Here is a 25,531-nt window from a genome sequence, read left to right as displayed (position 1 = left end):
GACTTTAATTTAAAAATATTTTAATCTACTTAAAATTGCTTGAGTAATTTCATTATGCATATAAAATGGGTTACAGATAAAAAATTCAAACAAGCATCTCAAATTAAAGTACCATATTTCAATTAGCAATTCATCTCGTGGTCGGCGAAAAAATAAAAGATCGTAAACCTGTAGGTTTTGGAGGATAATTCGAGACATGAATACTTGTTCATTTGCATCAGAACGGTAAAACACCAAATTATTTAAATAGAGAACAAATGAAACGATTTCGTAATTTTAAAATAGACATTTTCCATTTGAAGTTATGAGAATATTAGTTAGTTCTCATTACTAGCATTTAAAACTAAAGTTATATTTTTTAAATCTATCTGAAAGTGCGTACTGGAAAATTATCGAATATTGTATTTTGATTATAGTCTAAGCCTACCTACCAGTGCTTTAAAGAGCTAATATGGCTCAATGCTCAGATTGCTTAATTAATAAAACACCTTTGGTTATCGATGTTGTTTCAACCCCGGATAGTTTTCCCAAAGCAAAAAAAGCAAATGATAATATTTATCCTCTAATTAAACATCGTTCGAAAATTTAAACAGAAACACGTATAGAAGCGTGAAACTGACAATACTTTCAAAATCCCTCTTAACGGTATAACATTCTTAATATATAAAAGATTCAGAAAATACTTGCCTACTAAGTCAGATCGAATAAATAACGATAAATATATTTTAATTTATTACGCCATGTATGTCAACTGCATTAAATTAAATTTAAAACTCATCTCACACTCCACTAGCGCCATGATGGAATTATAATTTCAAATGTGACAGAGATCTTAGCGAGATAATTCACAGACTTTAGTTGATGTGACTAAAGAACAACATAGATTAAATATTTTTTCTTGTCTTAATTATTTAAAGTAACCTATTTATATATCTATCCTATAATGTATAATTACAAATCAATTTAGTTTTTTCATAACCAATCTTAAAGAGTATTTAAATATTTGATTTTTGATTTAAGTACCAAACTTTTTTTAGGATTAAGTTAGTAAAATTTTAATCATTTTTTACTTCAGATTAAATAAGTACTTTTGTTATCACCGTTATTATTCAATACAATAATTAATTAGTACTTACCTAATTACAATTAGACATTGCTATTAATAAATTAAGTTGTTAATTTTGCCAGGTAAATATAGTAGCACCTACATTATATGGGCTTGGCGCCGGGTACTGACAATTTTGCGGTACATATTAAAACATTTGAATATGAATTCCAAATGAGATATTTTTCACTTTTTTAATATATATATTTTTTGTATGTAGCTTTTAAACTAGCTTTTCTATAAAACTGTGAATAAAAATGTATACAATAATATTTTTTTAGAATTATCCGTTGATTTCAACGGCAAAAAAGAATTCAATCAATTTTAACTGACGTATTTTCCGCTATCAAAATCAATTAACCATGCCTTTACCTAGAAAAAAAAACAATTACTATGACATAAATAATATTATAATTAAATATTTTTTAGAAAGTTTTTATATCAATTTGGTGAAAGTGTAACAATATAAAAAAAAAAATCGACATGATAAAAGTTTGTTCTTAAGAACTGAGTTAAGTTACGCTATTCACGAATCTTTGTCTAACGGCCCCTGACATTCAGTAGCAGAGTATTAAATCTTTTTAACGCATTAAGCACAGTTATGTCAACATTGCCCAAGTTTGAGCTAACCGTTAGTTGACGGTTTACGCAATGGCTACCTAATGTGGTATAATAGGTAACTATGAAAATTAAAACGAATTACTGACCATCTATATAAGAAATAAATATTATTAATGACGGTTCATTGATTTTTTGAAGAAAAAAAAGTGCCAAGGTTGCCTACACTTGTGCGCTTCATTAGCGTTAAATTTGCACTACAGAGACATGTTTCATACAGAAACGCTATATAGTGTCAACCACTTTTACGGTTATGCTCAACCCTTTAGGGTGCTAATTGATATATCCTAAAACCTTCATCAATAAACGGACTATTTAATTTGAAAAGAACTATACAAATCGGATTACAACAATCGGCGTCCAACAATTTAAACTTACCTTAAAATAAACCTTTATATTAAAAACGAACTGCTTCGACGTTACTGCTCCGCTCCCGTCTTTTCTCAATACATCGGCTATCTGACGCAAAAGAATCTTTTTTCAAATCGAACTCTTGATATGACCACATTGAAAAAACTGTTCGATTTTAAAACATATTTTTAAACATAATATATTATGTTTCCTCATTCAAATTCTTGTGTCTATGTTTTTTTAGCTTTCTCTGTTCTGTCAATAACATCTGATATTGCAAATCCTATCAGTCGCATGTCAATTTTTATTGATTCACTTGCATGACCTAACTTAACCCCTTAATGGCCCACTGACCCCCTTGTATAAATTGTTTATGTAACCTGAACTTCATTATGTAAGACATTAAAATTCGTTTCGACAATCACATTCAAATCTCGTTTTTAATATGAATCTGATTAATATTCTTATCTCTGCACATAATAAATTAATAAAATAGTTATTGTTTAGGATTGTGTTTTATAATTAATGTGTTAGCTTAAGATAAAATTAAAATGTCCGCATGTAAATTTTCCCACTGCTGGGCTAAAGAATCGTTTTCTTTTGAGAAGAGATGTAGAGTTGATTGAGAAAAACAATCCAATGTAAGTTAGTTTTTAAAAATTAGTTACCTATTCCATTTTCATAAAATAATCTTGAATATATAGTTTTTTTTCATGTTTGCTAATTACTTTCTTCAATATCAATAAGAAATTACAATTATTATTAACATAAAGATTTTTGTTTTTTAATTACGAAACATCTTAAAAGCATCATATGTACATTCTAGAATTTTCTAAGAACAGTCAAACTCAGTCAACCACAATTTACAACAATAGACAAATTAGCTTAAACCTATCACTGTTCAAATAACTCTTTATATAAAACAGACGATTTATTAATCATATCAATATTTGCGCAAAGACAGCTGTACGGTGACACATTCAACGTGTATCAGATAGATTCAATATGTCAAATGAATAAACCTAAAGGTGGAATCAGACGGTTCGTTCATTATATAAAAATAATAATTGTTGTTTACTGACATACTCTGTAATTAAAATGGTGGAATAGATTAGCTATTGAGTTTCTTGCCGGTTCTTCTCTCAGGTAGAATCTATGTACGGAACCGGTGGTAGCTTTGAATTTAACTCAATACTGTAACATGACGATTCAAACTACTACTACGTGAATTAAGAATACAGTAGAACGCCGATTACCCGAATTAATTAAATTATTTAAAATATAAAAACAATTATATTAAGCTTAGGACCGATTCGGATAATGCGCGATTCGGTTAATCGACGTTCGGACAATCGGCGTTCTACTGTTATTTGATTTGAATCTTTACATTTGCTTTTTCACATAAAATGGCACATTAAAACCAAAAAAAATACGCGTGCGCACTACACTTATAGAAGGGAAACAATATAACATAGCTCTCATTCTCTTTCTCTCTACGGCACATCTTTCTTCTCTCTCGTGTAACGAAATTTGCTTCAACGTGACGCACGTAACGTCCTCGATATTTTACACTGAAATCTCGTCCACTTATCGTTCATAGCGCAGCCTACTTCTATGGAAGCAACTGATTAAAACAACGTGATTTAGAAAATATGATAACAAAAAACGACAAACAAATTCAGTACTAAATTGATACAACAATGAATATTCGCCCCAATGAATGTTCTCCAGAGATGTGTCTGATATCACCTTAACGACGTATCCAACTGTTATGCTTATCACACGTGTATTACATAAAAGGAATCATATTTTCTAAACCACAATGTTTTGACCAGTTACTGCCATAGAAGCACGCTGTGCTATGATGTATGGACGTAATAAAGCTTTTAACATGGTTGGAATGTATGTGAGATATTCGAATAAATTATAATTAGAAAATGGCGTGATCATAGGCATTAACAAGACCAGTAATTTTTTTATATATATTTTTTATCACAAAGTAAATTTTAGGTTGATTTATTTGATTATGATTAGACGTGCCTATTCAGAATAAGTTTTAAAATAAAACAGGGCGAGTTAATATATATAATGCAATTTGTTATACAAGCATTCATTATACAAGAAATATATCTTACGATTATGTTACATCCTATATATAACTGCTATGTATATAAAAGTATATTTACATTATATAATTGGTATAATATTTATATGTAGCGTTTTATATAACGCTGGGTTTGATGTATTGGTGTCCGATCAACATTTTCTTACAATAGTAAGAAAACTCACTTTAGCTCTTTATTAATCATTTTATTAATTAGATTTTTCGTAATGATCAATCAGGCCGACTTTTTTTGCTCGAAAGTAAGTTTTTTCTAAAAGATTGCCAAATTTTCCTATACTTCACAGATTATTAAATGGACTTTCGATTCCAGTAGACATCCATAAAATTATTATTTTGAATTTGAATCAAAGAAATTAATAAATAATTACTGTTCCAAATTATGATATTATCTACAGATTATTATCATTTGCTTACAAAAGAGGAATTAATAGACACAGCAAAATAAAAAACGTTTCATACAATACATCGATTTTTTAACTGAAACATTAGAACGTCAAATTTATTTTGAAAAATTTTTTTGTTGCTTCGCTAGCAAAGGCCTTTTTAATGTGAGCTCCATGAGAGGGTTACTATTTTATTTTGTATTAATTATTTTATGTTATTATTACTGGAAGTAGTTTTAAAAGCGGTCCTTTCTAGTGTATGAAAAGTCACACTTATTTTCTAGTATTGAATATAATATCTTAGGCAAAAGGTCTTAACGTATAATATTTAAAAGGCTAACATTTCCTAAGGTCACAAAACAATAAAACCATCGTTCAATCACTAAGACCACTTCGTGTTTACACCAGGAAGCGAAGATCGTGGAATAACAAACGTACGTTGCATAATGCATGGTACTTGCACGATATTCTACGTTTCCATTTATAATGGAAAGTAAATTTCAGTTTTATTGGTTTAATTCTCAAGGCAAGTTCTATTTTATTCTATTCAATTTGCATTCTATGAAGGTTGTATATAAACTCGAAATTGTTTCATATGTAGTCCCTTCCGAAGGCAATATAATCAATATTTAATTATAACAAAATTACCTTTTAAATAATAATGAGCTAATATGACTGTGTTCTATAAAATTTGTAGCTAAATAAACAATTGACAAGATCGTATTACAAAGTTATGACTTTTACGTTTATTGATTAATAAAAAAAATAAACAATCGTTTACGTCTAAGTCGTCTACCTTACTTTCGTCTAAGCTTAGCCTTAGCTCGTTAATGTTAATTTCATATACGACTACAAAAAGTACATTCGAAATTGAGTAGGATCAATATGGTTGATTTTTGACTATCAATTAGCAAGTGTAAACACTTCTATATTGAATAAAGATTTTTGACTTTGACTTTTGACAATACTTTGAAATGGTACACGCAATTTAAAAATATTTTTCCCTTTTTTTATAATTGGAATAGGCATTTGTCTTCCATCTCACCTGATGGAAAGTGTAGATGAAGACGAAGGTGGTACACGCCCATCCAAAAGAAACCTGTTCAAAAGTCCCTTTTAAATGTTATAAACTTTTATTAGTGTTTATGTTAATCGGATCATATAAATTATGTAATTTAATACGTCCAAGCGATAATTACGTGAGTTTTTACAAACGAAATCGACAAACCGTAGGTGACAGTCCGCTGAACTGAACTTCAAAAACAAAAGTTACATAAGTTTTTCTACTAACAAAATTCAAAATGGAGAAAAATTCTAAGTCATTACAACATTTTAAGCAACACTAGTTTAAGTTTCCGTTACCATCCATTCTGATTGAGTTGAAATTTGCTTGAAGGTTTCTGGTCTTCGAAAAAGCAGCACTTGCAATATATGTGGTACATATAAAAATTTAATAATAGGTAGCGTATGAGTCGTATCGGATCATCTAAAAATAAGGCATGACAAGGCATTATAGGCTTTAGCTAGTTGAAAGATTATAACAAAAATATAATCGTTGAAAGATACATTCTCTTCTATGTATACGTAAATATTTTGACAGTCACAATTTTACCGCCTCTTAGTTATACAACGATGAATAATCCAACTTTTTTTTTCTTAATTAGCAAAGGAATTCTGCTTGTCAAAAACCTTTTAAGTTTCGTTCACAAATCAATTGTTTATCAATTGAATAGGCTTTATTGTTCCAACAGATAACTAATAGCGTAATAATTAACTCGGTTTAATTGAATTGAAATAAATTCCCCTCGTCTCGTGCAAAAAAAGCAATTTGTTCCAACTTAACTATAGTGAATGAAATGAACGAAAAAAGTGATTAATTTGACTTAAATAACGTTCAGTTCTACGCGGACTACTCACGCAACTGACGTCGATGTACAAGCACAATGTTAGTTCAGAGCTTGTACAAGGAGACTCTATGTCATGATGATTTACATTTAATTCGACACTGTTACGTGACTCACATAAGATTTGATGAACATATTCGAATAAAGAAAAAATGTGTTGCAAATATTTCAGAGCACAGAGTAGCTTTTTTAAGATTTTTTTAACAATGAAACACTAAGTCTACGCTTACCTTACCCTGTAAATAGCTTTTTAACATAATGTCATAATATACTATATAATTAAATTATATACAGAACCCGATTCCAGAACTAATCACAGGAGCAAGGGCGCGGCAATCAATATGTCATTGAACTTGAACTACCGTCGTAATTACGGCACGCCTAGTACCATAGATTATAAATATATTTCCCATTCTTATTCATTCATCCATAGACAAAAATTGCTTATAAAACTAACAGTTTAAACGTTTTGGTACTTAATTACCATAACAAAAAAAGATATCTAAATTGTTGTATTTTTATTCAAATGGTATGCGGTGAAAATTATGTAAAGGATTAATCAAATCAAATTATTTTTTATTCAAAGAAGTTTTTTAAAACGCTTGTGGAACGACTAATTAACACAATCAAATAAAATATAAAGCTACCGTTACCTTACCTTACCTTACCAGTATTTCTAGCCTATTCCAATCCAACAAAAAACAAAAATAAACAAAAACTCACTTTAATTCGATTTCCAAAATTCCGATAACAGCTTTATCGATGTTCATAACGTCATTTTTTTAAACCAATGATATCGCGTCTCAAATGACAAATTTTGATAATTCGACTTTTCTGTTCTTTTGTTTAGAATATATACACATTAAAACTATCATCATATAATTAAATATGTATATGTTTTTGAAAAAATATCAACGAGAAGGAATTCATATTAATATTAGGGATATTAGGGATAAGTATAGCATACCGTAACTTTATCACTGACGTTAAAAATATCTATGGAATTTAATTACAAAAACAAATACCTTTAACATATATCGCGGAAGTTCAACGACCAACACATATACGATAAATATTAGACAGTCGATTCCCAGTTACGAACTAGTCTAAACAAAAACATAAGATGTTAATTCATTTACATCTTGCGAGAGGATAATAGCGGATGTAACGTTTCGAAAGTATTGAGAGAAAATCTCATACAACATATAGAAGGATTTGTAAACTCCTAACGAATATAACTTATGTTTTATACCTACTTATGTATATAATGACTGTAATTGATGGTTGAACTAAATAGTAGAATCTTCTTTGAATTATGATTCAAATTACCTGTTAATGTATATTTATATATTTTGATTTTAATGATAAATATAAGAATTTGAGGTACAGACAACTAAATAATATGCTTCATTCAGCACACAGTGGCTGTTATGACGCAGCTCTGGTCTTCCGTAAAGCCCATAATACAATTCACACATACATAAATAGCTTCCGCACGCAGCTTCGTTAAAAATTTTCTTAAAATTTATTTATCGTATATTTTAAATTAGTAACTAATTAAATATTTATTAAATATCTTATTGATTATAAACAACTAATATTTATATAATACATATGTATTTTGCTACTGTTTTATAATGTACTTGTTACTGTTTATTGGTTTTGTTACACTTCTTTCATTAATAAAAAAATATATATACTAACTTGCCAATGCAGTCTAAAACAGTTTATCGTTTATTAGAAAATCGTTTATTATAGCTTTATGATAATCGATTAATAATTGTAAATAAGAGCTATCATTAACAAAATACACTAACAAAATAATTGATCACAGATTACATTTTTTTTTATTTAATTTATTGCTTTGAATTCCAAGCGACAATTTTTTTTTTTGATAATTTATGTGTAAGCCCGACCTTTTTTTATTTCAATTTCACAACAAATCTACCACAGACAAAACAAAACAGCCGGTGCTGTACAGGTCAAGCCGCGGGTTAACATGCCAAAAAAGTTCATTTCTCATTATACAGCATACCACAACCGTTACCAGATTCAGACACGCAACATACAAAACCAATTAAGATAACTCGAAAACACCTATTTCAACATATTTTACAATTTGGCTTTCAATTATGGCATTATATCGATAAAATGTAAACATAATTATTTATTATTATATGAAAAAACCATTACACGTGCTTAATGCCTATCGAAAATCTTTAAACAACCAGCGAAAGTGATTCGACTGGTTTTTTTTTTTGTAATATATATGTGGTTAACGCGTGGTTTAATTACAATTTAAATGGCCAGTCTATCTGCGCTAGTATGATAGAGAAATCACGAAAGAGAAGGGTTTTCTAATATAAATCTACTATAGCAAAATATCAATAAAAAATTATCACAATTACTCTGAAAATAAATTTATAGTTTCCCCAGTTTGGTTTATAATTGAAATATATTAATAAAAACAAAGAAAACGCTGTTCAGCGCTTTTGTTTAGTTCATGAATAAATAACAGAAAACATTAAGACCCCAACCCTCAAATAACTAATTCAAAAAACTATAAAATATGTCGAACTTGCCAAACATAATTCCTCAGCGCGTGTGGGGTCGACCATAATTCCCACGCAATCGACAGAAATTCATTTTGCAGCCCAATTCCATTTTATGTCAAGGCAATAAGGTTTGAAATTTTATTCTTATTACATGTTTGCTTTTATACAGCCATTATAATACTATGCGGTATGAGTACAACACTTTATTGAAGGAGCTTTCACACATAGGGATCTAGCGAGAATTCTAGAGTTAAATGAAAGGCCTACTTAAAAACTTTAGTAAGTGCTACGCGTTCTTATACTATGTATTAGTTACGTTATTTTTAAACGATATTAAAGATAAAATAAAATACAGAACGTCAAAATTATTTTTTATTAGCCTGTGAAGTGAAAATAGTGAATGTTGCCAGTAGGTTTTGACCAATACGGTCATGCAGACTTTTGAATCTTCGTAAGATTGCAAGATAAATTAAAGGGAAAAATACATTAACTTCAATACCTACAGTCGATTCACACAACAAGACAACAAAAGCCAAATAAACAACATTCAACACCGAGTTGACGTGATATCATTGGTCGAGAACTTGAATTATCTATAAAATGCATTATAGATTTGCGAAATTTGAAGTAAAATTAAAGTGGATATAAGTAGTTTAGAGGAATAGTGTTGTATTATAAATAAAGACATAGGGCTAGAAGTGTACAATAATGCTAAACTATTAGCGAATCGCGTGGCACACGTAAATGCAAAGTGTTTTTGTTTTTGTTTATCTTTATTCCTTATTCGATTGGAATAGACTATACAACTCAGACCGAGACGTCTTGCTATATGCTGTATGTAACAAAGCTAAAAAATCTTCTGTAAAGCAGAGTGCGATCCTTTGAGTTTAATTAATTAATCCTAGCTTGGAAACGTATCCATTAATTTACTAATATTCTTTAAGTATTGTCATTTTACATTATAAGTCTGTGGTAATTGCGATTTACAACTTTACGTTTTAGTGTTGTGTTTACGACCTGCTAAAAGCATTAATAAACTAGCACGTGACAAAGACACGAAGTAATATTTTCTATTGTTTAAATAGCATTCGTGTCTATTTAGATATCAATGTGTTTATATACTTCATATGATCAAAGTAAGTAAGTATTAAGTATAGAATTTGTTTTTTTTTTTCTATTCTTTGTCTGTCGACTTTGACATTCCATCGGATTATGAGAGTAAAGGAAAGTGAGCGCACTTACATTTTCGCATACAGTTGGGCACTGTAGTTTTTTCTACGCATACGTATTCTATATACTTTCGATTTTTATCGATTATACTTTTCGATTATATTTAATCGACATCGATCACAACTTTTAATTTATTACAATTATTATTTAATTTATTAAAATAAGGACTTTATATAGCAACGAAAAGACGTATGCAATTTCACCGCATAGTTTAGTCGACGTATTCCTTTTAAACAACTAATCTCTTTTGGTTTCCCATGACAACGGGAACCCATTTCGTTTACGTAGGGTGAGAGTAGAGTAACCATGATTTGGAAAAGCATATTTTTTTTATATAAAAAATTGCATCTATCTGTATCTTTCATTTCTGTTAAACTTATATGTTCGGCGCTTGATTTTTTTTCGTTCCACAGGAATTTGTAATCTTTTATACAATCACATAGTAAATAAGCCCTCAACTAAATAGTTATCTTGGTAAATATTAAATAATATGATTAATAAGTAAATAATATTAATATTTTATTAGTGAAACATATTACTTTCATTGGATTTTGCACCGACAAGCAGCAAAACGTCGACTCCTTACGTGGTTACGAAACATGGAAACCCTCCGAGGGGTGGTCAGCAATAAATCAATCCTCGGCGCTAAACTAATCCATTCTGCTTATAATATTCTCTATGAATGTGTTTATCAGAGGGCTGTTTATGATACATTTTTACGGCTAAAGGCACTAATAGGAAGAAATTTTTAATTTATTGATGTATATAAGCACAACTATGAACATAACTTTATCTAAATATTTGAAAAAGTCGATTGTATATATGCTCTTCAATTAAATAAATGTTACATTTATTTTGAAGGAAAATTATTTTACAATATTAATAATGATTAAATATTAGTGTCTCACATATTTCAATGGACTTGATGTAAATGGACATTGTAAATTACCTTTGCAAACTCAAGAGTTACCATTAATAATGTTCATGTAAATAAACTAAATATACTTTATTTTTTTTAAATAGGAGGCTCAAAACGATCAGGAGGCTCACCTGAAGGAAAGTGACTACCACTACCACAATGGCAACACCGGGGAGCTTGCAGATGCGTTGCCGGCCTTTAAGGAAGGCGTACGCTCTTTTCTTGAAAGTTCACAAGTCATATCAGTTCGGAAAAACCGCCGGCGAAAGCTGGTTCCACAGAGTGGTTGTGCGAGGCAGAAAATGTCTTAAAAATCGCGCTGTTGTGAATTTTTGGACATCTAGGTGGTGTGTGCGGTGAAATTCAGCCAGGATTAATCCAATATACTTTTAATTACACATAAACTTATATATATCCGAGCAAAATTATTTATTGGAACAAAAACTTTAATCCAGTATATATATGTGCCATTATTAATGTTTTTAGCATGAGAGCTGAACAAACAGATATACAATAGGAACTACTTCTGTTTTGCATTATGCAAAATTTTATCACATAGTACCTATGCATAGACTACGACATAGTTCTATAATCATCCTTATGTTTTAGTGAACCTACTATTTATTATTATCTCCAGATGTAATAGTTACACTGGAAACAATGTTATCTGTAAGGGTTCGTATCGACCCACTGGACCTGCCCCAAACTACAGTCACAGGGATAACCAAACATTAAATGACATAACAGCTTAGCGAGACTTGTAATACTAACTTTAACCTGTTTAATGCTTCGTTGATTCTTCAATTGCTGAAGTAAAACATGTATTAATATCAAATCTTATTATTAACAATTGAAATTATTGTGTGTTTGTCCTCTAGGCGTCACGAAGCTTACATCAACCACTTGTGAAACTTCGAAGTCTTCCGCCTTGAATTAAAAATTCTTGGTTGTCTTTGAATAAATGTCTGTCAATAAAAATACCCCTTATGCTAACGCACGTAGCACGTAGTTTCATACGAAAAGACAAATTATGTAAGGATAAATTACAGGAAAAAATGTAGAAATCTATTAAACAAAGTACATAGTTGGAATTTCGATACTTCGTGAGTTGTCTCGTTGCAGATAAATGTGAGAAGGTATTGATCAAGGACTTGTGTTGCAGTTGGCCCGTCTTTGAAAACACTTGGCAGAATGCCTAGGTGTTATTAAATTGACATGTTATAACGTTCCATATTTTGTTGCTCGTTTCATAACAATTATTAAATTTCATTACTAAAATACATTATCGTTAAAAACTATGGGATGTAAAACTGATACTCATTTTGATCTTGATGTCTAGGATAGCCAGTAGAATAACATAATACTAACATTAAATAAATATACTATTGGTAAGACCGCGAATCTTCGCGTTTATTCAATAGGAATTTCTAAACCTATAACAGGTTTTGTTATGATTTAATATCTTTTTAAACTGACGAAGTCTATTCGCACAATTTAAATTTGTTTTTTTTATAGCGCTCTTCCCGGTCTGTGATTTTTTTTCGCTCTCTAAAATTAATTATTTGTTAAATCGTATCTATGAAGTAAATTGCAATCAAGAATCCTCTTAAATTTTTTGCACATCTACGGCTAGAGCTTTTCAAAATGAGACCATAACCGTTTTTTTATGTGCATTGCAATCACTGAGACAAAAATCGTCTTACGCTATTAATATATAATATTTTTATCGAAATAAAACAGATCTAATATATAAATACAGATCCTTGAGCTTTCAGTTAACAAATACCAAAACTATTTGTACAGCGTGACATTTATTTCATTTACAATGTATTGCACGCCAAATAAAAGAAAACTTAAAAAAACTGTACATTCCAAAAAGTAAATAAAACTTGTTAAGTGAATATTTTTTTGGATTTTCAAAAGCGTTACTTGAAATTTTATTATAATGAAGTCCTAAAAAATGCTGCGAATCCAATTATAGTTTGTCATATCGTATATCATTGTCAACTTATATTTAACGAATGCTTTTAAAAGTATAAAATCATCAATCCGTCTGGACATACAATTTAAATTTAAAGGGCGGCGAGATGAGTTAACTAAAATAAAAAATGAGATTGAAGCCATGCGTGACGGACTGCATTTCGGAGAATATCATTCAACCGCCAAAGGCTCAGTGTGCGAATTTTTATTGCATTTTTATCGTTTAGGACCTCTACAGACTCGTCTGATGACATCAAAATGTGGATCTGGCGCCAAAAAACACAATGTCCTTTTGTTTGTAGTGGGTGGTGGCATTTACATGCATTACTTTTGTGTGCACTTTTTATGTAAAGCATGGTTCAGACATGCTTTTTCAATTTAAAGTGTATTAATACATTAAAATACGGTGAACATGCTAAGTTTTAATATCCTAAATTATTATTAAGAAACCTAAAAAAATACAATTACGTATTGTTGGCTTGAGACCATTATACATTTTGGTTTACATATGTTTAGTTAAGACTTATTTTGTTGCGTTTTGTAATAAAAGTTAAATTCACATCGTATTCTGCACGTAGCACCTGTCAGTTTGTAAGGTTAAAATACACAACACTTCTGAGAATAAAATGACCCTCTATTGTAATTTGCCGCCAAAACGTGCAACTTTTTTTTATTGATGAAAAGTCCAGCATTTTTATCCATTGAGTCATTGTGTTCTTCAAAATAAGAAATCGAAAGTGAACATTTTTTTTTTCATTTATATAATTTTAAACGAAGGAACTAATAAAACTTTAGCAAATTGAATCCTGCTGTGTTTCTTTGGATGACTTTACCCCGATAACGTAACATTTTCTTACTAGGCTGTAAATATAATTTTTTGTACATTTCTAAACAATTAATCGTATCATACTAGTATAATACATGTAAGTTTGTAGCCTGTAATTTTTTTAAAAATAATAATTGCTAAAAAATATTGGTTATATTATAAAACATTAAAAACAACTAAGGATTTGAACTTGGGTTCCATACTAAAATGGACATTGTTTTTGACATTTATTTAATCATAGATTTTATACAACGAAACGAAATGAGTTTTTATTACTTAATTAATGAAAGAGAATCCGCCAAAGAAAGTATAAATTATCGGTAGCCAGCATTAATTATTCAAATTATTATTTCAGGTTAAAATTATTTAATAAATAAATCAGAAATTGCCTTATGTAGAGTAAACAATCTCCTATACATATTTACTAAAATAAACAAAAATATATTTTTAATAATTTCATAAACAATATTTTAAGATAGTGTAATAATAACAGATCTCCTTTTCTTTATCTTTTGGGTTTGACAAATCATTTTTGTACTTCAAACTATCTGAATTTACATACTATTTGTGCGATGACTCAAGAGGACAAGGAACGCATTGAATCTAATAACATACCCAATTAAACCAAACCGTTACATCGCCAAATGAAAATGATAACAATAATTGTTCCTTAATTTTATTTACCAACATATTGAAGTTAATTTTTTATATGTCAAAACAGTCTAAGCAATATTTTCTTTTATTATGAAATGGCAAAGGTATCAAAATTCTTTAAGCTACAAAAACTCTTCAAGCAAGGGTTATTCGCTGTTTAGTAATCTTAAAAAAAAATAACTTCATTTTTTATATCCTTTAAATAAATGGGCTTAGCTTGCACTTGACTCGAACAAATAAAAAAACATTATATCGAGCTGTCAAACAACCACAGCCAACCCTGTTGGTTATCACTCCACACCCCAGATAATAAACGAACCCCTGGATACAACAAGGGTCTGAATGTTATCGCGAACTGTAGCTTGTAAGAATTACATCGATATAACATAACACTGCCTTTGTCCGTTTTTTAGGGGATATACAAACATATATTTATTGATTGTATATCAGGACAATTCAGTAAAAACCTTATGTTTTCGAATAAAGTTTATGGTCATCGAGAAATGTTACTTTAATAAAGTATAGTGGTATATTTTAACATTAAAACACGTGTTTTCTCTTCCTATGATACAATTGAAATTTAATCGAGGTGAGTTAAGTACCAAGAATAAGATTAAAATCAGTGTGTTTTTATTCAAAGACAAATTAATACGAAATTATTATATTTAATCTAATTCAGATCGCGATATTATCTTTTATTAGTAAGGCCTACTTTTTCCAATAATATACGACTCGCGCAGTCCATGTTAAGTCTATGGTAACACAAAAACCGCGCTTGGAAATGTCAAACAAATGTCAATTAGCAACGCTTTGAGTGACGGGCACTCGTGTTGTGAATTCTCTGTGAACGTAAAAAACTAGGTCATTATGTTACTGTGTTTGTATCTGTCGATTGCTGTTTATAAGTTATTACTTCTCAGTACTCTTGTTATTTTAAGCATTCAACATTAAAATTTACTTTTAAATTCACACATATTTCACAGATCTCAAGGTAATTTAAAAATAATTTTATTATTGTATTTTATCAAATTTAATAAACACAAAAACATACATTTTAAGCACTTCATAAATATATAAAATATTTCTGGACAAAATTTACATTCAGCTAATCTTATCAATAGACAATAGAAATAGCTTTATGGTCATAATATGGAAAACTATTCAACGCCAATACTATAGCCTCAATTGTCATAATAATAGAGGCTATTTTATGTTACCTCCCATCCATAAAACCATGAAATGAAAAGTCCAGACCACGTCTAGACGTCTGCAGTGCCGCGCATGCGTAGAATATATGACCCTCACGTTGCCAAAAATCGACGGAGTTATTTTTAGAATACGCTCAAACTTATTTTAGTCTTAACTCGAAGGCGCGTCCCCTATCTTTGTTATACCTCAGATAGATATCCTGAACGTAAATTTTTTGTATCTTTTTTGATAAAAAAAGACACTTCAGACATAACAATTCAAATCGAGCTTAATACGATGCTCAATTGATTTAGCTCATATGTCTTAACCGTCGAATAGATTAGGATATTTGATGATTGTCAATATCGTAATCAGTATATAGCGTTATAACTACTATTTGATTTCGATCCATTATTAAAGCTTGGCTACGAAGCTTTAATAATGAGTGGAAACGAGTCGGTAATTCTTGTAGGCTTTGCGAAACAGCATTCTTCCTGGTTAAAGTAAATGAAACGGAATTGTATATTAATGTCATAATTTAAAAAATAAGCCCAACCAATATAAAATCTATGTGTTTATGATATTGATTGTAGCTTCTGAATACATTGTTTCTTATGAACCTTTCTAAATTAAAATCCTAAATTCTAATTACGAGTACTGAATCTTGTCATCGTATAACAAAATTTGTTCAACGGTGAAGACATAATAGAGTATGTCAACTGAATTTATTTCCCCATTATTTTTACAGAATAGATAAGCAAATTGACACATGGACCATATCACCACCGCTCATAGACATTGTCAACGTAAGACATTTTTACCGTTCCTTGCAACGCCAATGCACCATCAACTTTGGAAACTTCTATGTTACATCCCTTGAACCTGGAATAACACACTAGTTATTCGCTCTTCAAACTGAAACACTAAAATATTAAGTATTGCTGTTTGACCAAAGAATTGTCATGGCACAAAGCCCTACTACCAAGTAAATTCTAAGTTATCTTTGATATTTCAGAATAAACACCACGTACAGATAATGACAGACAGAGTAATACCATATATGGATTTTCATTGACTTATTACTTACCAGAGTAACTAATGGAGTCCACGACTTCTGAAATAATAAGTTAAGATCATTGTATGAAGAAATATTTCGCGTTATTAACGCAAAGATTCCATTTCTTATCAAACTTTATTTATCTAACAGGCCATTCATCTCCATTCACGCTCCTCGGAATAAAACAACAAATAAAGAAACAAGCAATGCATTGTGGTCCTCGTTAAGTCATAATTAATCGAACATTATGGCGTCATGGCGTGCGAACTGAATGCATGCATGGATCCGACATAACAGATACATAATTATTAAAAAAATGCCAACATGGATACATATAAAAGCAATTTATTATAAATAGTAGGTACTAGGTAGTGCCCTAAACACACATTTATATTGATTGAGAATAAATATTAAAGTTATAAACTTAAGGATACCATTTAAAATATAATTTATGTACAAAAAGTAAGCAATCTGTAAAAAAAAAATTAAGCTGTGATAGTTAATTATTCAGCCTTATTTATAAGAGCAATGTGTACAAAGACTATCACAGACAGTTCAACAGAGCATATAAAACCCGGATTACACAGTCGGTCGGATGTGTAAACTAGTAAGGCATAGATAATATCTCTCGAGCGTATGTTACCATCGTATTTTATTATACTTTATAATCCTGAGGAACTAGTAAGCTAAGTGGTACAATTGTTGTGTTATTTTTATTGCTTTTGTTGTGTTTGCTTTTAATTAAACTGGTTGTGAATTATACATTCCCCCGGCATTTAAGGCAATGAATAAATTGATTGAAGTTAATAATTTATCTCTTTTTTTTGCTTCGAAGTCAAAAATATTAAAGTTTTTTTTTTATATTTTCAAATATAGGTACATAAAGTATAATTTTCTTTTTGTCCTAAAAATCATAAGAAGTAAGTTGATTTACAAACATGATTTTAATCAGACTTACAAAACACCTTCATACTCAAAAAGTAAACGAAGGTTTTGACTAAAATATTTTTATAACAGTCTAACAGTCTTAAACAATTTAAATGTCATCTATTTTATTAATTGTATGAGGGGATTGAAAAAGGGTAAACAAAAAATGAATAAAGCGACTAAAACCAATTCTAAAAAAGACTTTATCGTAATTATCGTAAGGCATAATTTTGCATGAAGTGAAAAGAAAATTTCGCCACAACTACGAAATGTATTTAAATGCTAAATAATGTTTTTACTAGTGTTCGCCCTGTTGTCGAAATTTGACCACTATAATTATACAAAAATGGTAAAATACACGAAATTGCTAGTTTTTAACATAATTTCCTACTCCAATTTCCATTTTTTTATTCATAATTAGGCTCGTCACCCAAAAAAAAAATCGATCGACAAACAGATGTGATTAAAGTACTAAGCTATTTTGTCTTTGACTTATATTTAAGATATACTTTTTAATTCGGAGGTTTGAATCTTAACTGAGAGCTTTACTGACTTTCACGTCATGAACGATTTCAAATAACACACTTAACTTACTACTTACTAACTCATACACCAATTAGACGCACGGATACTAAAGGAAAATTTCGCTTTTAAAAGGAATGTGCGCAATGTAATTGCTTCACAGGAAAACCTGTGTATTTAACGTTATATAATAAATATAGGGTACATTACCGCCTTATTTATAATTAAGATATCAAAAGAAATACATTTCCTCAATGAGTACATATCAACTAAGAAGTCTTATTTTAAAAGTCAACAGCGGAATATATCGTCTATAAAAAACAAGTCTATATTTATACTCTATTACAACCATAACAAGAAAAAAGCCAAATAAACAATATTTGACAGCAAATTGACGCGATATAATTGGTTGAGAACTTGATTAATCTATGATATTCACTATGGATTTGCGAAAAAATTGCGTTTTGAACGTCGACGTAAAAAAAATTAAGTGGAAATAAGCAGTTAAGTGTAACAGTGTTGTATTATAAATAAAGGTATACTAATCATAAATTCTTAGTAGTGCACAATATAGCAGAGTTATTAGCAAATCGCATGAAATATCTAAATCTAAAGTTTGTTTATCTTTTTTCCTACTTCCATTGGAATAGGCTATCCGTTCTTTTTTTAGTATTTTTTTTTATAATAACCTCTAAACCTATATTAAACTTACTCTCGTTTTTTAAAAAAATATTTAAAATAAATATGCCCTAAAATATTAGACATATATTAAGCTTTCAAAAATATATATATTGGTATTACTTAACAATTGGGAAAAAAGTCATATATATAAGTTAATTTAAAATTAGATAACATTTTATATTCTTGTACTATTGATGTAAACTTTTACAACAATAATTAATTCGTTCATAATTATTATCTTCCTACATTTAAAGCAATCTTCGTCAAAAATTTGTCCCTTCATTTACGATGAATACTGTCTTCTTGGGTATCTCATATCCAACCTATTTATAAATGATTAATTTCAAAGAACTTTATTTCATAAATTGTAATAATACTTTATTCACAGATAAAATTACAGTCGCTAGTTTACAGTCAACATAAATCATCGCAATTAAAGAAAAAGCTTCGTGTTTCATAGAGGCTAGTTCTTTTTAACTTAAAAGACTAATGCTTACTACCTAGCTAATAAATTAAATGTTTCTTTTAGCAGTCTGATGAATGTGACCCTACCTTTATACTTTTCATTTGCATAATGTAAAGCCAGCTGCACACGATCGATAGGACAAAATGAAGTTCTTAAAGCACAGATAATAAGTGCCATATTGAACGAGTACATTTCCACGTTACGTCAAGCAAAATTGAACTTTAGGCACAGAGAATAGAATTTGTTTTAAATATTGAATGACTGTTGGTTCATAGTGCAGTCAACCTTGAAAACTGTACCAAATAATTCAATCTATTATATGCTCTATTGTAAAAAGGCAAGAGCGAATATCGTGTAAAGAAATTTTATGCATAATTTGCAACTTTCTGGTTGAATTTTATTGTACACTATGGTTAGAGTAAGGCTAGGTCGTAAGTCTTTTATATTTACAAATCGTTACTGAACATTGTTAGGAAAGTTTAGACATCTTCGTATTTTAATGAAGTTTGCTCAGTTTTAATGAAAGTGGCATGCCGCGCCGCCCTATTCTAAGTCCAACAGTGAGGCCCATATATATATTTTTAATTAAACGCCAAGTGCCTTTATATTAAAAAGATAACAATGTTTATATCAAAATTTAGTGAGAAATTCACATCGTAAAACAAGTTTTCTAGTTAAAGTCAAGTAAAAAAATAAATAACACAATTTACAGAGTTTTAATAAAATTACAATTTTTTTATTACTTTTGTTCGCTGTATGGTCGAAATTCAACCATGTTATGTAGATGATGAAATGCAAACATTCTTGAAAATATATGTATGTGAATTAGCAAGTTCCGAACATTTTTACTCTTAGTTTTTATTGATAATACAAAAGCCTGTAGCTATCAGAAAAAAAAAAGAAAATGGGTATGTACTGAACTATTTTGTCTTTGCCTATTTAGGTAAAGATATGAGCAGCGATAAATTATTAAATAAACATTATACGTTTATAAATTATTGCATAGACTAAAAAATGTTTAGAAACATGATGCACAAGCGTTCCTTTTTCAAATGCAACACGAGAAGGCAACCCGTGCGCATTGCGATTAATTTGATACGAGTTGCGACATGCGGTAGACGGCACTTGCTTACTTCTCTTTCACATACCGCCACCATAACTGTTTATTACATATTGAATCGAAATAAAAACAAAATACTTCAGTTACGTATTACTTTATTGGATTAAAAAGCGCTATTTCTTAACGCTTTTAACCATTGCAAGTGGCATTGACTTACTTTCAATCAATTTTAAGTGCAAAATAACTAAAAAACTTTTATACTTTTCTATATCTGTAATTTATCTCATTACTGAGTTTATTATTTTTAAAACTAAATCAGATTTGTACATAAGTAAAGCCATAACGCAATACGAGATTGGCAGGAAACCACTGGCGCCAGAAATCTTTACCTTATGCGGAGCTTCTATTCTAGACTTGAAAAAAAAAAGATATAGACGCATTGTTCAAATAAAACAAACTTCTTATATACATTCGTTCAACTTGTTTTGACTTGTAACGTTGTCACAGTTGACGATCGACGACTTTTTTAAAAGAATTAATGTAAAGGTTTAATATTGAAGTGTATTTTATTAAAATATCATAAGTTATTATAAAGACAATTATATGTATTTTTAGTTGCTCCTGAAATTTTGACTAGTCAGAAACAAACAGAAAAAATACTATCGTGTCAATGTGAGAATATTCATTCATTCATATAAAATATTAGACAATAAATTATTAGGGAATTTAATAAAAAGATTTTTATCGACATTCGCGTTAGCGCACTGTGTGAAAAATGCTTTGGTAGACTTTAACGGCCAGCTTCCTATCCAACACAACACTTTTTGAGAAAACTGCTATTGGTAAGATAGTTCCACCAGACAGGTAGTGCGCTTAAAAAATATGAAGTTGGCTGGGATGGGGTGGCTTTTTCTATTAAGCGCATGACTTATTTTTTTAATACTTTGATTTTGCATTGTTCTCTGTAATATATTATTTTTTATTTCAACATATTACTTAATATCAACCAAATTCAAACATCTGTTAATAAAAAAATTGGTAACAAGCATACACTTTCAATAGTGAATATGTTTGGACACTAACTGAAATTTGTTGTCATATTCAGTATTTATATTTTTGCCTTTTTTATTTAGGTCGTCATTATTGGTTAACAATTCAAACATAAAAATGTATAAGCACCTTGAACTAAAAACTTGCAGTCACGCGAGATCGTATCGTTGTAAAATCGATATATGTTTTTTTACCATTTTATTTTGAAATGGATAAAAAATAGTAATAGATACTATAAAATTATAAAAAATCTTACAATTCGGATTTCATTGCTTTATTCATTATAATGAAATGAATTCTATTCAGTCCAGTAATTACGTCGAAAAAATTATATAAGGATTTATATACTAAGACTCGATTCTTTCTTCTTATTACAATACTACTATAATCTTAACTCAATAAAATACTAGCCAAGCATAAATTCTATATTTTTCTATAATTTCAATTACATAAATTAACAATTCTTCTCCTATTAAATCTTTTGTTTCTCGAAATGTCTAACGAAGATCATTGCAGCTTAATCGAAAGTAAGAAAGTCTTGCACCTCAGACTAAGAGTCTTCTGGAGCAATCTTTGTCTTTTCTTTTGAGAGTAATTTCTTATATAAATAATTGGTTGCCTTGAAAGAATTATGAGTTACAAACAATTGTATATTATAATTTCAAAAACACTGTCACTAACCTAACAAACACATATACAGAAAAAACACAAACTATACACTGAACTAATTTAATAAAATTTTATGTTGAATATGGCAACTTCTATAAAAAAGGGAAGTTTAATCAACAGATTCAAAAGCGTAATATTTTCCTTTTATTAACATAAATTAAAAAGTAATACGAAAAATATGAATATGAAGTTTTCATAGAGGCAAAAGGCGAAAATATTTTTATACAAAAAAACGTGCCAGCAGAACATTCATTAAGGCTTTTATTATTGGTCTGGCGAAACAATAGGAAAGAATTATTTTTTATTTTATCTATAAATTCTACTAACACGGAAACCAGGCAAGAACCACGAACGATCAATTAAGCGTCTTAAGGATAAGAAGAAAGCGGTGAAAGTCGATGAATTAGTATGCGACATGGTTTAGACATCGTATTTTGATCTAGACTATAGATCCTTTTCGGAACTTGGAAACAAAAGTTTTATGTAACCCGGTATTTTTATCATTAATATAGTAAGCCTAGAAGAGTCTCATTGCTTCAGTCTCACTTTTTCGTAAATGATAACATTTAATGTGGCAAAATTTCGCTTAATAAAATTCTAGGAACGATACTCATGATCTCGAAAGACATGAGAACCTCTTGGAATTCATGAAGGAGATTATCGTTGAATATTCACTTTATACCTTAATAATTGTTATAGGCGGAAAAAAGCAACTGCTAAAACTTTTTAATATTTAAAAAAACATTCGAATCTCAATTTCATGTTATTGCTTTCTTTCTTTATTTTTGCTCGTTTAAGTCTTTTGAATTTTGAAGCTATACACACACACATTTTATCCATTTTTTACGTTACTAACCGCAATCAAAGCTTTTTCTATTATTTTACTCTATGATTACATTTAAAAACCGATTACAGTATTCGATTTAATTAAACATCCGTATCTCTTATTAATTTGACTGGACTCGTATAGATAAGGTAAGTTAGTATGTATAATTTAAATTATTAATCACAACAGTCAGTGGGGTTTAGTAATTCACTTGACAAATAAAAGTGTAAAAATAGAGACCATATTATATTATTACGATCAATCCAGCATAAAATAACTCGTATTGTAAAAATGACAGCGGAAGCGCAGTTCATTAATTCTATTGTTCAATACTAAACACTAATAATCATATTTATATACAATCATTGAAATATATTCTTTATTTGAAAAGTCAAACGAACTAAAATTGAAAATACGAATACTTCGCTTTTCCACGGTAGCGAAGATTATTCGTGCATATACAGCCGTACAGTGAAGTCATAGCTTGTTACTAATATATCTACTATATTTAATACAGAAAAGATGAGGCTTTTTAAATTAATTATTAATAATATCAAGTATTAACTAATTTATAGGAGACTGACTCAAAAAAAAACGAACAATAAACACTAAGCACAGATAAAAGAAGTTTCAGAACGTGAAATAAAACATTTTTCTTAAAATAATTTGTGATAAACAAAATCTTCATAACTACGGAAATGCCTTAACTACTTTTCCCTATCTGTACCTAAACATTCCTAAGATAAACCATCTATATTTGTGGTGTATTTCTTAATTCATTTACACAACTATTTAGTTTATTGTTTTCAAATTAACAGATTTAATATAGGGCCGTGAATTTTAAGTCATATTTTGACCTCATCACCTTAACCAACATCAAAGCTTCAATATACAGTCTAATAGTACTTGATTTAGTTTTTATTTCTTTATATACCACCATTAATCTGAAAAACGGGTTAATATACATATTTTGATAAAACTTTCATATTTTTATATCTTATAGAACGATTGCAATATAAATTACCTAATTAAGAATATATTGCGAAAAGAGATTTATATTTATAAATATATTTATGTTATTAAATAAATACTATAAAAATAGCTTTAATTAAGAAGGCCAATTTAATTTTAAATTAGCTGAAATCTTTTAGACGAATTTAAAGTTTTCTTCATTTTCATCAAATCATTCAAATCATTTTCAAACGATTTTTTGTAAATTAGGCTGTATGTTTCTGTTATTTAGACTAGTCTAGTTTTTAAAAATAACTTTACAAAACTTTTAAGATAAGAATAAGCATAAAAAAACTTTAGGCAAGTAAATTAATTTTATTAGCAAGGATAATATTCAGTAAAATGTTTTTAGAATTGATAAGTCATGGTTTTTTTTAAACTTGGAATTTGTAACTTAGAAAAGAAGGCGATGAACCGATGAAGCATAATATATACTAACCATATGAAGAAATAGAGCTCAAACCTGTATACCTGAGTATTCCCGCATTTGCCTTAGTATAATGCTACTTCACATTAAATGCTATTCCAAAACACACTTAACTAATTATTTTAAATAATGAATAATAATCTTTCTGTAAAAATAAATCGAATAAGAAACTTTACTAACCAAAAAAGTCTTCCCAAGTCATAGAGTGATCCGAGTCAGCGTTCGCACCGTCCATCTTCAAGCCACAATGCAACGCTTAATTAACATTTTATAATTGATAAAACGTAAAACAAAATCACATTACTAACACTGTACACTTCATTTTATTTGTTGACAAACAAAAGAACATCGGACACGTACGCGTGGAGCGACACACGCGACCGTACGGTCGGCTGACGACTATTGAATGAAAAAGTTACAGAACAAAATTGTGAATACGGACTTTGGATTTTGAAGTCTCGTTACTGGCGAGTCGCTAGACGTGATTCCGAGTTCCGACTCTCATTCCTCTTCACACTTTTTAAAATTTACCTTAATAAATGAAATAATAATAATATTTCTAAAAACATATTACATACTGCATACAAAATATGATAACTGTACTATTATTATTCATTAAAAGAATTTATCACTAAATATTTAACATTAACATTATTTTATACCTTACGCTTACCATCACCCTCATTTTAATATACATGGCTTAGCTTAAAATAATAGCAATTGAACTTAAGCAAAGCCAAATAATACTTCTCCTCAAGTGCCATTTTCGATATTTAGCGCCTTATTTACTTGCATTATTTTTAATTTTAATGACTAGTTTTTTTTATTGCCAGTTGTCACGAACTGTACGTATTGTGCTGTAAAATGTAGATTGTTAATAGTACCTAAGAAAAAAATGTAAATTATAACGAAACCAGTTAAGATATAACATTTTATTTATAATGATATATAAAAAGAATTATTTTTATTCGTACAAACATATCAATAACTTTAAAAA

At 29.3% G+C, this 25,531-nt stretch overlaps 1 protein-coding gene across 1 annotated transcript in view; it reads right to left on the bottom strand.

Moving 5' to 3' along the window:
* The window catches only part of LOC125073898, a 108,591-nt gene extending 83,667 nt beyond the window's left edge, over window positions 1-24,924 (bottom strand). Inside the window, exon 1 of the mRNA XM_047684985.1 lies at window positions 24,715-24,924. Within this exon, the coding sequence (XP_047540941.1) occupies window positions 24,715-24,769 (55 nt within the window). The 5' untranslated portion in view covers window positions 24,770-24,924. The remainder of the gene's footprint in view (window positions 1-24,714) is intronic.
* Between the last annotated feature and the right edge of the window lie 607 nt (window positions 24,925-25,531).

The sequence above is a fragment of the Vanessa atalanta genome, chromosome 26 (genome assembly GCF_905147765.1).
Source record: "Vanessa atalanta chromosome 26, ilVanAtal1.2, whole genome shotgun sequence".
Taxonomy (NCBI): domain Eukaryota; kingdom Metazoa; phylum Arthropoda; class Insecta; order Lepidoptera; family Nymphalidae; genus Vanessa; species Vanessa atalanta.
Note: the sequence above shows the minus strand (reverse complement) of the source record. Positions and strands in the feature narration are given on the sequence as shown.